The sequence below is a fragment of the Monodelphis domestica genome, chromosome 2, assembly GCF_027887165.1.
Source record: "Monodelphis domestica isolate mMonDom1 chromosome 2, mMonDom1.pri, whole genome shotgun sequence".
Taxonomy (NCBI): Eukaryota; Metazoa; Chordata; class Mammalia; order Didelphimorphia; family Didelphidae; genus Monodelphis; species Monodelphis domestica.
The window spans coordinates 537,358,252-537,370,815 of record NC_077228.1 but is presented as its reverse complement, the minus strand read 5'-3'; the positions used below and the strand labels follow the sequence as shown (position 1 = coordinate 537,370,815).

The 12,564-nt window shown below is 43.2% G+C and overlaps 1 protein-coding gene across 1 annotated transcript in view; it reads right to left on the bottom strand.

Annotated features, from left to right (window-relative positions):
• IQCA1 (IQ motif containing with AAA domain 1) overlaps positions 1 to 12,564 on the bottom strand; it is a 231,767-nt gene that overhangs the window by 52,876 nt on the left and 166,327 nt on the right. Inside the window, exon 10 of the mRNA XM_056814786.1 lies at positions 5,372 to 5,424. Coding sequence (XP_056670764.1) covers positions 5,372 to 5,424 — 53 coding nt within the window. The remainder of the gene's footprint in view (positions 1 to 5,371; positions 5,425 to 12,564) is intronic.

Here is a 12,564-nt window from a genome sequence, read left to right as displayed (position 1 = left end):
TGGCTTCCCATCCAATGACATGCAATCCTCCGCGCAATAAACATTCTTCATCCACTTGATTCTCCCTTTGTGGATTGTTAGGCCAATCTCTTTTAACTGGTTGGGTCTCTCCCAAAGAAGGAGTTGTGGTATCCTGGGAACTGGTGCCAACAATACATTTGTCTCAAAGCAGAAGGGGAAAGAGAATAGTTCAGCAGGGTAAAAGCAGACACCAACCCAATACAAAATGGGCAGCAGTGGGAGGAACTTAGCCCAATAAAGCCCAATCTTGACAGGATTGGGCAGAGCCCAATTTGAGCCAGCTGAACCAAAGAGCTACAAATGTCCACACAACAGGCCAACCAAGTCTTTTCTGCAGAGTGCTCAATCTGGGATGGAGACAGCTGAGCTGACCCCAGGCACAGTACAAGTAAGGCTCAATACTTCCTCCACACTATGAATGGAGCTAAGCTTCATCAAATAGACAAAATCAAGAGGAAAAATAACCCCACAAATAGGGAAAAGACAGAGAAAAAGCCAGATGCTAGAAACATATTTCAATAAGAGAGATGACCAAAATGTAAGCTCAGAAGAGAACAGCAATTAAAAAAATGAAAACCTACGAATCCTCAAAGGAAAATACGAAAGGATGTCAAGTCTAAAAATGTCCCATGGAAGAGCTCAAAAAAAAGGATAAAAAACCCAAATAATAAGAAACTAAGAAAAAGTAGAAAAGAAAATGATAGAAAAAACAAACAAGTAGAGAGGAACCCTGCATTCCTGCCATCTTTTAAGTCCATTGTGTGACTACAGCAGGGTGGTCTGCTGTGGAGAATCACTCTCTCTTGAAGGTGTTTTGTTCCCTTGTCTATTTTCATCGAGGATACCCTACGTGTTCTCCTAAAGACAGGAGTGAGAAAGTCAGAAGTCAGCATAGAGTTAAGAAGTTTACTCCATTGTCTTTATTTTTGGTAATAACAGTTCTGTTTTATGTATCTTGGGAATGCATCTTTCACATTTTCCAAATTCTCCTGCTTCTGGGCCATCTCTATAAAGTTGGCATGGTCCAGCTGCTGTTCAACCTGACTTCATCATCCTGGCTGCCTTGCCTCCTCCCTTTTATGACAAATTGGGTATTTTGGGGTTAGGATTTCAAACATGCTGGTTTTATAGCATTCAGCAAGGAAATCTTAGTAAATCTGTTCCTTTTTTTAAGCTACTTTTCTTCTTCCTCCCCTTTTTGTTTTACATGCTCTGGGATGCTCTGACTTATCTAGAGCTCATGCCATGTTTTCTTCTGACTCATGACTCTAGTCGTCGCTCTTTGGTGCTCTGCAAGGTGACACCAACCTCCTTTGAGACAATTTGAAAATGAGTTGAGGATCTCCTTGGCATTGTCTGTGACTTTGTGAACCTCTGCTTGGCAGAGATATATGTTTGGTGCCTGAAGCAGTTTTTAAAAATTGTTCTTTTAACCGCAAGGGCAACAACCCCAATTAGCAAAGATGTGGCTTGTAAAGCTCTTTATCTAAGTTACCTTGTTTAGTATTCATAACAACCCTGTAAAACAGGAGCTATTATTATTCCATTTTACTGATGAGGAAAACTAAGGATAAAAGAGGTTTAGTGATTCACCTCACAGACAGTGAATGCCTGAGGCAGGATTCAAACTCAGATATTTCTGATTATTTTGCTACTTTGATCCTTTTTTTTTTTGGCTTCAAGTCATTTCAGTGTGATAACTGCTTTATATCAATTTAACTTCTATAGAAAATGATAATAATCAGAATCAGTGTCCTTCCTTTGATCCCCTTCCCATCTCTGACCTATTGGGATAGTCAGGTAGAAGCTGTTGTAATCATATATAGAACCATCTTCTCATATTTAATTTATTTTTGAATTTAGAGCTTATTCTCAAATGACTCTATATCAATAGCATCACTATTTTTTTGGCCTAAGACATAATGATTCACATTTTTTTTGTCGTAATGTTGTATGGTGCTTGCTAAGCCGAGGACCTGCAAACTCTTCTTGAAGAAAACTTTCATGCTTTGGAGTAGTTGGTGAGTCTTTGAACTCTTTCATCCATTAATTCTCAACCATATCTTTCACCAAATGTTTCGCCATTTTCCTTTGTGGATGGACACCTTTGCATTGAAGTCACCAAGTATTGATGCACATGTTGACCTTGTTTGTTAGACCTTGAAAGGGTCTTCATAGGATTTCTCGGCCTCTTCATCCTCCACAACATGGCTTGGCATATGTCATAATTATCTTCATGGTGGTGTTTGCGTCTGTCCTTCATGAGCCCTGCAGAGTCTACTCTAGTCCCAATGACCCAATGAGTTGTGTTTCTCTTGCCTTCAACCCCATATCAACCAGAGTCCACCAATGGCTTCTTTCTCTCCAAGGTGAATCTGTGAGTCATCCATCCACTGGGCTATGGAGTCCTATTTCTCCTGATTTCCATTAGAGGGAGAGAATGCCATATAGCTGGTAAAAGTCTGAGACCAGATTTGATCTCAGAACTTCTTGACTCCAGGCCGAGTACTCTGTGCCCTATGGTATCCCCTAGTTCACTGCCACTAGATAATAATGGTCAAATCAACTTTTTTCTTTTAAATAAATATCTACTCTGTCCACTGAGTCGCATGATTTCAAGGGACTTAGTAAGGCTTTAGGATATAAAGCTGGAAGCTGGGGGGGGGTGTGCATGGCAGCAGGAAAGATCAGCTCCCCTTCCTGAGTGTTTGAAGGTGAAAATTTGGGGCTCCGAACCTTTTAGAGTTACTTAAATATGTTGTTTGAATGCCTCCTCTCGGGTTCCCACGGCCATTAAGGACAGATGGGGCCTGTTTTGGCCCTGTTTTCCCATCAGAGGACCTTTAACGTGAACTGTAGTTACTCCAGAAATCATTTCACTTGTCAACTTTGTTTAAGATGGTGACGATGGCGTCTGAGCGCGCGATCCATTTTTCAGTGCTGAAGAGTTAACAAGCCATTTTATTTTAAAAGAGGACGAGTATTTTAAGTTATTTTTTATTCAAGAACATTAAAGCATTTCTATTGAAGCTTGAAAAATGGAAATGGTTTTTAATATGCTTCCACCCAATTATCTGAAATTTACTGGCACGTAGTAAATAGTGAGTACTTAATAAAGGCTGGGCCCTTCCTTCCCGTGGGTTCATTATTAATTGAAATGCAGCTCCTGAGTCCATCTTGCTGGGCTGCCTGTTTGCACCCCCCCCCAACAGGAATGTGGTGCCTTCGGAGAGGGGGCTGCCACCTCCTATTCAAGGGATGGCATTTGGGAAGCATTTGGACTCTCCATAGCATTGCCATGTCTGCTGTCTCATTTATTCTATTTGTTTTAACTGAGGTCAGAGGACCCTGGACTGAGAGCTGGAAAAGACCTTAGAAGAGGCCCCCAAGGCTAGAACATCAAGGAGACCAAGGACCTGAGTTCAAATTGCACCTCTGATATTTACTCTGTGTGACATGGGCAAGGCACTGCCCTCTTTTGGGTGGGGGGATAGGAGTGAGAAGGCTGGTCCGGATGGCCCCTTGGTATAGACCAGCCCCTTCATTTGTAGATAGTGGCAGAGTGGAGTTAGAGGAAGGGCCAGATTTGAACTTGGACTTGGGAAAGTCTGGGATCCAAATCTAGCCTTCAACATTTACTAGCTGGGTAACTGCAGAAAAGTCTCTGAACTTTTAGGAGTCTCAATCTCCTCATAGATGACAATGCTATGCAAAGTACTCTGCAAAGGTCTCTAAAAAGGATGGTTTTTAGTATTACTATAATTTCATTCTTTTTGACTTTTTCAGTTATTATGATCCAGTTTATTCTTTTCATATTTTTGGTAGAGTTCAGATAAAAAGCATCCTGTGGGGGTTAGCTAGGTGGCTCAGTGGACAGCGAGCCAGACCCAGAGCTGGTGGGGTTGTGGGTTCAAATCTGGCCTCAGACACTTTCTAGGTATGTGGCCTTGAAAAGGTCTCAGAACAATTAGCTTTCCAGCTAGTAATCTTTTATTTTTGAATATTTTTCAGACTGTCATACAGGAGGATTGAATAAAAGCTTTTTTTTTTCTTTTTCTTTTTCTTTTTTTTTGCTGGAAACAAAAAGGCAAAGAACTGTCTCTGGCCTCGGGGAGTTGACAGCCTAATGGGGGAGATAACCTGCAAATAATTAGAGACTTCTAAATCAAGTTAGCAAGCATTGATTAGGCATTATTGCTCAATATCCCTTAAAGCTAGTTCCTGCCCTCTCAGATCATCTCCAGTTGCTTGTTTGTCCATAGGCATCTGCCTGGCTAGATGTGAGCTCCTTGAGATCAGGATGCCCAGTGCCTGGCACATAGTAGGTGTTTAATAAACATTGATTGGCTGACTTTAAGCACCTACTATGAGCCAGGCACTGGGCTAAGTGCTGGGAATAGGGAAAGGCCAAAAGAGAACGGCAGCCTTAGAAGGTAAAGCCTTCGAATGTAGGCTTTGTGAAAGTAGCGTCTTCTCCTGGCGGGCGCCATATGCCTCTGAGCTCCTTGGCCAAGACTTGGGAAGCCTTCCAGCCCATTCATTCCTTCCAGATTATGAGCATTCAGCATGACAAGATGAATGACAAACCTTGGCCTTTTGTCGATCAGTGTGATGTTGCTTTGCCTGGGAAAGCACTACTGGTGGGGTCTGGCCCCAGGATTCCCCAGGGAGATTTGCAGGAGGGGTTGGCCATCAGTCCTTCCATGAAAGACGGTGAAACTCCGATGGCCAATTCTGGCAGCCAAGTAGTAGCTGTTCAATTCTGACAGCCTGGAGGGAGGACTCACAGTCTCCCCTGCTTCCTCACATTACTGTAATATAGATGATGGTGATGGTTGAGTTGTTATTAACCCATGAAGAAAAGGGAGCCCAGAGTCTGGCAGCCCAAGGTCACACAGGGTGTCAGTGGCAGGGTGGGATCCGAACATCCCCGATTCTTGGACTCCCAACTAGAGTTCATTCTGTTCTACCACTCCAATTATTATGCTTGGAGACAATGTGGCAACAACAGGAAGGCCACTGATTTGGGAGACAGAGGACCCGAGTTTGGATCCTGGCTCAGCTAGTGACACCCTGTGTGATCTTGGGCAAAACAATTTTTTGATGTGGGCCTCAGTTTCCTCACCTGTAAAATGGAGAGTTAGGATAAGACAGAACTATAAGGTCCCTTCCAGTTTTAAATACAAGAGAGCCTATGATCCAGTAGGGAAAGGAGGAAAAGGACTACAGAGGGGTTCAGGGACCAGGTCGCAGTTAGAGAACTGATTCTCAGTAGCAGGGGTAGTCTGGCCACTATAATATTGCTGCTCCTCTAAGGCATATATATCAAGAGAACTGGTACATTGTTTACCTGTGAGGGGTCAGATCCTTCTCCTTTTTGCCTTTTTTCCCCCTTTTTCCTTTCTGAGAAAAAAATAAAGAGGTATAAATATATATTCATGAATAAAGATTGTCTCACTATTTAGGAGAAATACAGAGGTGTGTCCAGAAGTCAGTTAAATGTACTTTCCAAAAATAACTTGGCAGCAAACATGAATTCTCTGAGGGTTGAATCTGCCCCTTTCTTAGCCTTCTTTGGCCTTAAAACCCCCAGGGTTCGAAAGGGAAGATAGCCAACATATACTTAGTACTGTCCTCCTGACCCTCTTTATAACTCACACATGCCACAGTTAATGGAACACTTTCTTCAAAACAATCCCATAAGGTAGGTAGCACCAACATTAATATCTCCATTTTACAGAGGAGGAAAACTGAGGCTGAAGGTTTAAACAGCATCTCCTAGGTAATCCATGTCTCTTGATTCTAAATCTGGTGCTCTTTCCTTATTTTTAACAAATGTTATTGGTATCTTTTGTTTCTATATTATCCAACATCTTCCACCCCCACCCCCATTTCCCAGAGTACAATGGACTTATGACAAACAAAGAAGAAAAAGAGTTGATCAGACCTATGGGACACACCAACCAAGTCAGACATGGGATGTAGTGGTCCACGTCCACAGTCCACCATCTTGGCAACGCTGATGCTCTCTTCACAGTACCAAGATCTCATGTATCTTCTATCCCCTCTTCTCTTCTGGCCACCCCTGAGCTACAAATCCCTCCCTCCTATGGTCCCTGAAGCTTCTATCCTAGCTCCCTTTCCCCTTTCATCCTCCTCAAAGAGGAGTCCATGCTCACTGTGGAAGGAGAGGCATGTGCTTAAGGACGAGGGAGAGGTCAACCACTGGAGACAGAAACAGCATTGAGGGGCTACTACAATGATGGGGTGAGTAGGGAGAGTAAACCAAGCGAACAGATTGCTGATCTGGGAGTCAGAAAATCCTGGGATGAGTTGCTTAACCTATCCGTACCTCCAGAAATTGCCCAGAGCTCTAAATTGCTGGGCAGAGATGGACCTGAAATGGTAAAAGAAGGTCTTCACCAGGAATGACCATAGCGAGGAGACCACAGGTCCAGGACCGCAGAGGAAAAGAGTGAAGCTATGTGAGGGGCTGAGCAAGGGGGGAAAGGAAGGCATAGACGGGAGAAGAGTTTCTGAAGGCGGAATGGATGGGCCTTGGCAATTGATGGGATCCAATAGGAGAGGCAGAGGGAGGGGTCAAGGATACCTCCAAGGGTTTGAGATCCTACTGGGAGGCTGGGAAGGGAGAGGCAGGTTTGGGTAGGAAGGTGATGAGTTCAACTTTGGATAGGAATGTGAGGGGCTGATAGGCCTCCAGGGAGAGGGATCCCACAGGTAATAGAATGAAGTGAGCTTTGGATTGGAGTTGGATGAATGGGTGAAGCTGTGACACCATCTTAATTTTTTATTTATTTTATTTTATTTTTCTATTGTTGGAAAATTTTATTTAATTAGTTAATTTCAGATATTTTTCCATGGTTACAAGATTCAGGTTCTTTCCCTCCCCTCCCCCCACACCCCTCCCATAGCTGACGCACAATTCCACTGGGTTTTACCCGTGTGACACCATCTTCAGAAGGAGATGAAACATTAGCCTGTTCTTGCCAAGACAAAACAGGATAGACTTCAGTGTGGTGGATCTCAGCTTGTCAGCAGAATCTGGGTTCAGATTCTACTTCTGACACAACTAGGTACCCAACCCTGGACAAGTCATTGAGCCTCAGTTTCTCTGCCTAAAAATAAGGGGGGGTAGATTCTATGACCTCTAAGATCCCTTGAAGCTTGAAAACTCTGACCCTTAAACCCAACTCTATTAACCCTCGTCTCCAAGATCATAGAAGGAATAAAAATGTTATTGTACCACATTTGAGGTAAAAAAATAAGTACAGGGTGCTGTGATAAAATGTGCCCAATACAGACAGTCACAGACAAGACTCCTGGGAATCCTCAGGATGGCGAAGATTCAGGCACGGAAACGCCTTGTTCATTTCCAGTTTGAGGCAACGACCTTGAATTGAAGGCTTCATGCCATTCATCAGGAGATGAGGAGGAGCATCTACTTGAACCCCAGAACCCCTCAGTGGCCCTGATTTCCTGCCCACGAGATGAAGCAGACAATATGCATCATCACGGGACATTATTCCCCTCTCCCCACTCTGTCGGTCAGTCTGTTTCTGTCTCTGTTCCTCTGTCTAGTTCTCTCCCTCGCCTTTCCCCACTTTGTCATGTAGTCCCAGATACTTGCTCTCTACTCAAATGAATCGTCCAAGTCCAATGTCTTGGTCAATATGCTTTTGGTTTTCTCATCAGAATCAGCTTCGGAGGCAATAAAGGAACAGAATTAGAAATCTGAACAAGAGCAATTTAAAAGAGTTCATTTCATCTGTTTTGAGCGCTCTGAACGTTAGTCTAGAAATTTCACTGGAGAGAGGGGTGGGCAGCTAGTTGGTCAGCCAGCTCTAAAGAGAGGAGGTCCTGGGTTCAAATCTGGCTATATGATCCTGGACAAGTCGCTTAACCCTTATGCTCTAACCCTTAACACTCTTCTGCTTTGCAACCAACACACAGCATTGATTCTGAGACAGAAAGTAAAGGCTTAAAAAATAAAATTCTGGGAATAGTTGAAAAAGCGAGTCAGCGTGGGGCAGTGAACAAACTGGCCTCAGAGGCTGCATTCATTAGGATCCTTCAGTCTAATGGCTTTTTAGGGTTTTGTCTGTAGTTTACCCAGCAGAGAGTACATGTGCTATGGTTAGGTTCTCGATTCATGGAACAGTAAATGAGAAAATCAATGAACTTTCTTGGGGCGAGGAGGGTCGCTTTTATAGGGCTGGAGGTAGCTTTTCCTCAAAGGTCACATCTAATTCTTAAATAAGTTGCTCATCGTGGCATGAATTCTTGAGGCTGAGGTGACCTGCTGCCAGCAGGCTTGCATGTGGTCCTTCGTAGCATCACCCACGTACATGTCTTCACACCGAAAAGCAAGTAATGGTTCGGGGAAATGTCTGTTTTCTTCAGGAGACAATGAACTCAAAGTGGGATTAATTTATTGACCAGAAGGTAGCTGCCTTCCAGCATTGCTACTAGCAAGCGATCTGGTTGCTAGAAAAGGAGGCTATTTTTCACATCAACATATGCGATTCTATAATTAACATCAATATTTCTGGGAAATCTGCCTGGAAAAGATACAAGGATTAGAAAATGGCTGCTATATGGATTGGCTGCAAGCTTTCTTTCAAGCACAGAAGGAATACAGTGCAATGGCAAGCTCTTTCTGAAAGTTGTTGATTTTACTCATTTTTAAAAACCCTGACCTTCCATCTTGGAACCAGTACTAAGTAGCAGTAAGGGCTAGGCAATTGAGATTAAGTGACTTGCCCAGGGTCACACAGTTAGGAAGTGTCTGAGGTCACATTGGAACCCAGGACTTCCCAGTTCTAGGGCTGGCTCTCAATCCATTGAGCCACCTTGCTGCCCCAATTTTACTGATTTAAATGGATGGCAGTTTAACATTTATGGGTGACTTTGAATGAAAATAAATTTGTTCTTCAATCATTTCCAGGCATGTGTAACAATTCGTGTCCCCAATTGGGGCTTTCTCGACAAATATCCTGGAACAGCTTGCCATTTATGAGGAAATTGAGGCAACTGGGGTTAAGCTACTTGCCCAAGATCATACAATTAGAAAGTGCCTGAGGCCATATTTGAACTCAGGGAGATGACTCCAGACCAGGCTCTCTGTCCACTGTGCCACCCTATGCTCTTTGAGAGGGCCATCCAACAGTTGTATTTGCTGCTTTTTACAGACATTGACTTGGAAGTGGAAATTTATGTTTATCCATTTTGCTCAGCGTCAGTCACTGAGGCAGGCTCTGAAGGATACTAAGCAAGGCGCTTCTGTAGTACCCAGGGGGAGGCTTCTCTCCACTTCCTTCCTAAGTTCTCTGCTTCAATTAGAATTCTGCCTGGGTCAAGGCATAACTCTGGTATTTAGGGCCGAGTAGCCTAAATGTCAAAGAGCAACAGCAGAACAGGCTTCCTCAAACCTTTGCTCTAGAGGGGAGAGATGGTTCTTTCTATTGGCTAGCTGGGGCTGGCCCCACTTCTGCCATTGTCAGAGAAGGAACATCATGCCAGGGGTCTAAAAAGAAATGTTTCCTGAATAAATGAATTATCAAGTGAATGAATGAATTCTAGAAGGACCACAAGGCTGTCATGCATGGTCCAGACATTCCTCTTTTCATCACGAAACTCCAGGATTCTGGGTTGAGTCTAATCTGGTTAAGACTTTTTATCTACCAAATTGAAGACAACATTATGAAGTCCATACTTCATTCTGATGGAGAGATTACAGATTCCTTTTTTGTAAAACCCTTACCTTTTGCCTTAGGACTGATACGAAGTATGGGTTCCATGGTAGGAGAATAGTAAGGGGTAGACAACTGGGGGTTAAATGACTTGCCCAGGGTCACACTGCCGAGTGAAATATGAACCCAGAACCAGGAGACTCCCATGTCCAGGCATGGTGTTCTATTCACTGAGCCACCTAGCTACTCTGAGATGACTAATTCCTGAAGGGCTTTGTATTTTCTTTCTTTTTCCAGTGAATTTTGGGTTCCCAGCTTTTGTCATGCCCAGTATTTAACAGGAAGAAGAGTCACCTTCCTCTTTCTAACTTTCTCCTTTTCTTTTCCTCTGAACTATATTATATTGGGCTCATTCCAAAAATGGAAGTAGTTTCTTTGGAGAATTGGATGTTATTTTAATGAATATCAGTGCAAATAAACACATTCAAATGACATAGAAGTGCCCATTAAATACGGTAAAATTGTAAACCAATTAAATTAAATGATATCCTCTAAAAATACAGTTTAGTGTAATAACATTAGTATCTATATAGTCCAAATGGTATACTAGCCTCCAGGTCTTGTTCTGAGCTACATAAGAAAGACTAGTTTAAATCTGGAGCATTTTTAGTGAAAGTCCCAAATCGACATCACATACATGACTGACATGGGTACCAGTCTATGTTGTAATGGATGATGCTGGTATTTATTCCATGAGTGATGCTGTATTATGACAAACGATCACTGGGAGTTTGAATGGTCTTGTGGACAAAGCATTCTGCTGGAAGCCAACCTAACCATTCACTCAACAATGGACTGTTGTGATTAGATCCACTGTCCAGAGGCCAATGGTTCAGGCAACTATGGAAGGCTTTTCAGGAAGGAGAAGGCAGTTTCTGCCCTCAAGTTACCAATTGTTTCTCTGGCACACACACTGCAAATTCCATGCTTGCCACTGTTATCACAAGGATGTTGGAATGGAGGGTTTCAGAGTCTGGAACTCTAAGAAGCTCCCCTCAAAACCAAAGAGGCCATTTCAAAGACGTAAGTGAAGTATGATCAAAGAGGCACACACACATGGGGACACTCCCCATATGGACCTAGAAGATCCTTCCATTTAAGTTCCTATATTTATTCTGTCCCCAGCATAACATATTGTAATGGAATTGTCAGTTAGAGCTCAGGATGTTGATGATACTTCATAGGGGGAGGGGCTATGCAGTAGGGATTAAACCATCACAAAATGAAAGAGACTCAGAAAGATGATTCAGGATGATGACAGTGCCATGACGAATCATGGAGCTTCTGTGTTGGAAGGACCTCTGGGTCATCTTGTCCCACCAGTGCTCTAACAGCAGAGCCCTCTATTCTCCTCCAGCACTCAAAGCATTAGGGAGTGTCTCCCTACATTAGACTGAAACTTGCTTTTCAGCAACTTCCTCGTTGTTCTTTGCTCTTCCCTTTGGGGCTGGGCAGTACAAAATGAATTCCTCTTCCATTGGGCAGATACTTACTACTCTTGGATACTTCATGACACCTAATGCAGCTCTCTTAGGTCTTCCCCCCAGGCTCAACATCCTCAGTTCCTTCCACTGATCACTGTAGGTAGGGGATGGTATCCAGTCGTCTCACCATCTTGGTGGCCCTCTAGGAATGCTTCTAGATTGCCTCTCTCCTTCCCCAAAAGAAACTCCTGTCCAGGACCTCCAGGGTAGAGGGTGACAGGCCCATCCTTTCTCCTTTGCCCTGTTCTGGACACAAAGCCCTTAGAACAAGGTGTCTCCATTCCAGTTAACTCTTCAGCCTCAAGTCATCAACTGAGCTCACTTTGTGGCACTAGGTAAAGACAATACTCATTAGCTTCCACAGATGGTAGATACAAGCACCATAAGGGAGAGCATTCAAGAATTTAAAAAAAAAATCATCTAAGCGTTTAAAGAGGCAGCAGTCCAAATTTGGGGGTGCCATTTTATGGTTGTGTATTAAATATGTCTACCTTTTTATCTACACATGTATGTGCACATACATACATGGATACACATAGGACGTCCCCACAGTCTTACTGCAGCTGTAAGCTTAAAACTGAATATACAGCTATGCTAATTATGATCCTGGTCACCTGACCTCTGTCTAGCTCAGGCTCCTCATCTGTAAAATGGGATTAATGATACAGTAATAGCACCTGCTTCCCAGGATTTGTGAGGAAAAAATGGAAAGCTTAAATCCCTACAAAATAGTTCAGGAGATACGAGTGCTGGTCCTGGAGGCAGGAAGACTGAATTCAAATCCACACTTCCTAGCTGGGTGACCCTGGGCAAGTGTTGGCTTCAGTTTCCTCCTCTGTAATATGAGCTGGAGAAGAAAATGGTCAATCATTCCGGCATCTTTGCCAAGAAAACCCCAGAGAGGATCACAATGACTAGGATGACTGAAATGGTTCAACAGCAGCAATAAATTGCTATCGTTGTTGTTGTTGTTGTCGTCGTCATTGTTTTTTCAAGCTGGTAGCTGCTGATAGTAAGAGCAATTAGAGCCAAGTGAGGGAATTGGCCCCAGAACTTTGTGACTCATTTATTATCTTCATTGCCTCCACTCTAACAGGGAGAAATGGATTATTAGGTGAAAATAGGTGGAATTCAGTGAGAGTCAGAGGACTCTGAAACCATCCAGTGTGAACTCTTTATTTTACATATTTGGAAACTGAGGCCCACAGAAGTGAGAGTGATGAAGAGGAGAGCTTTGTAGGGTTAACACTTTTGTCTTTTAATGAAGAAAAATATTTGAGACATTTGAC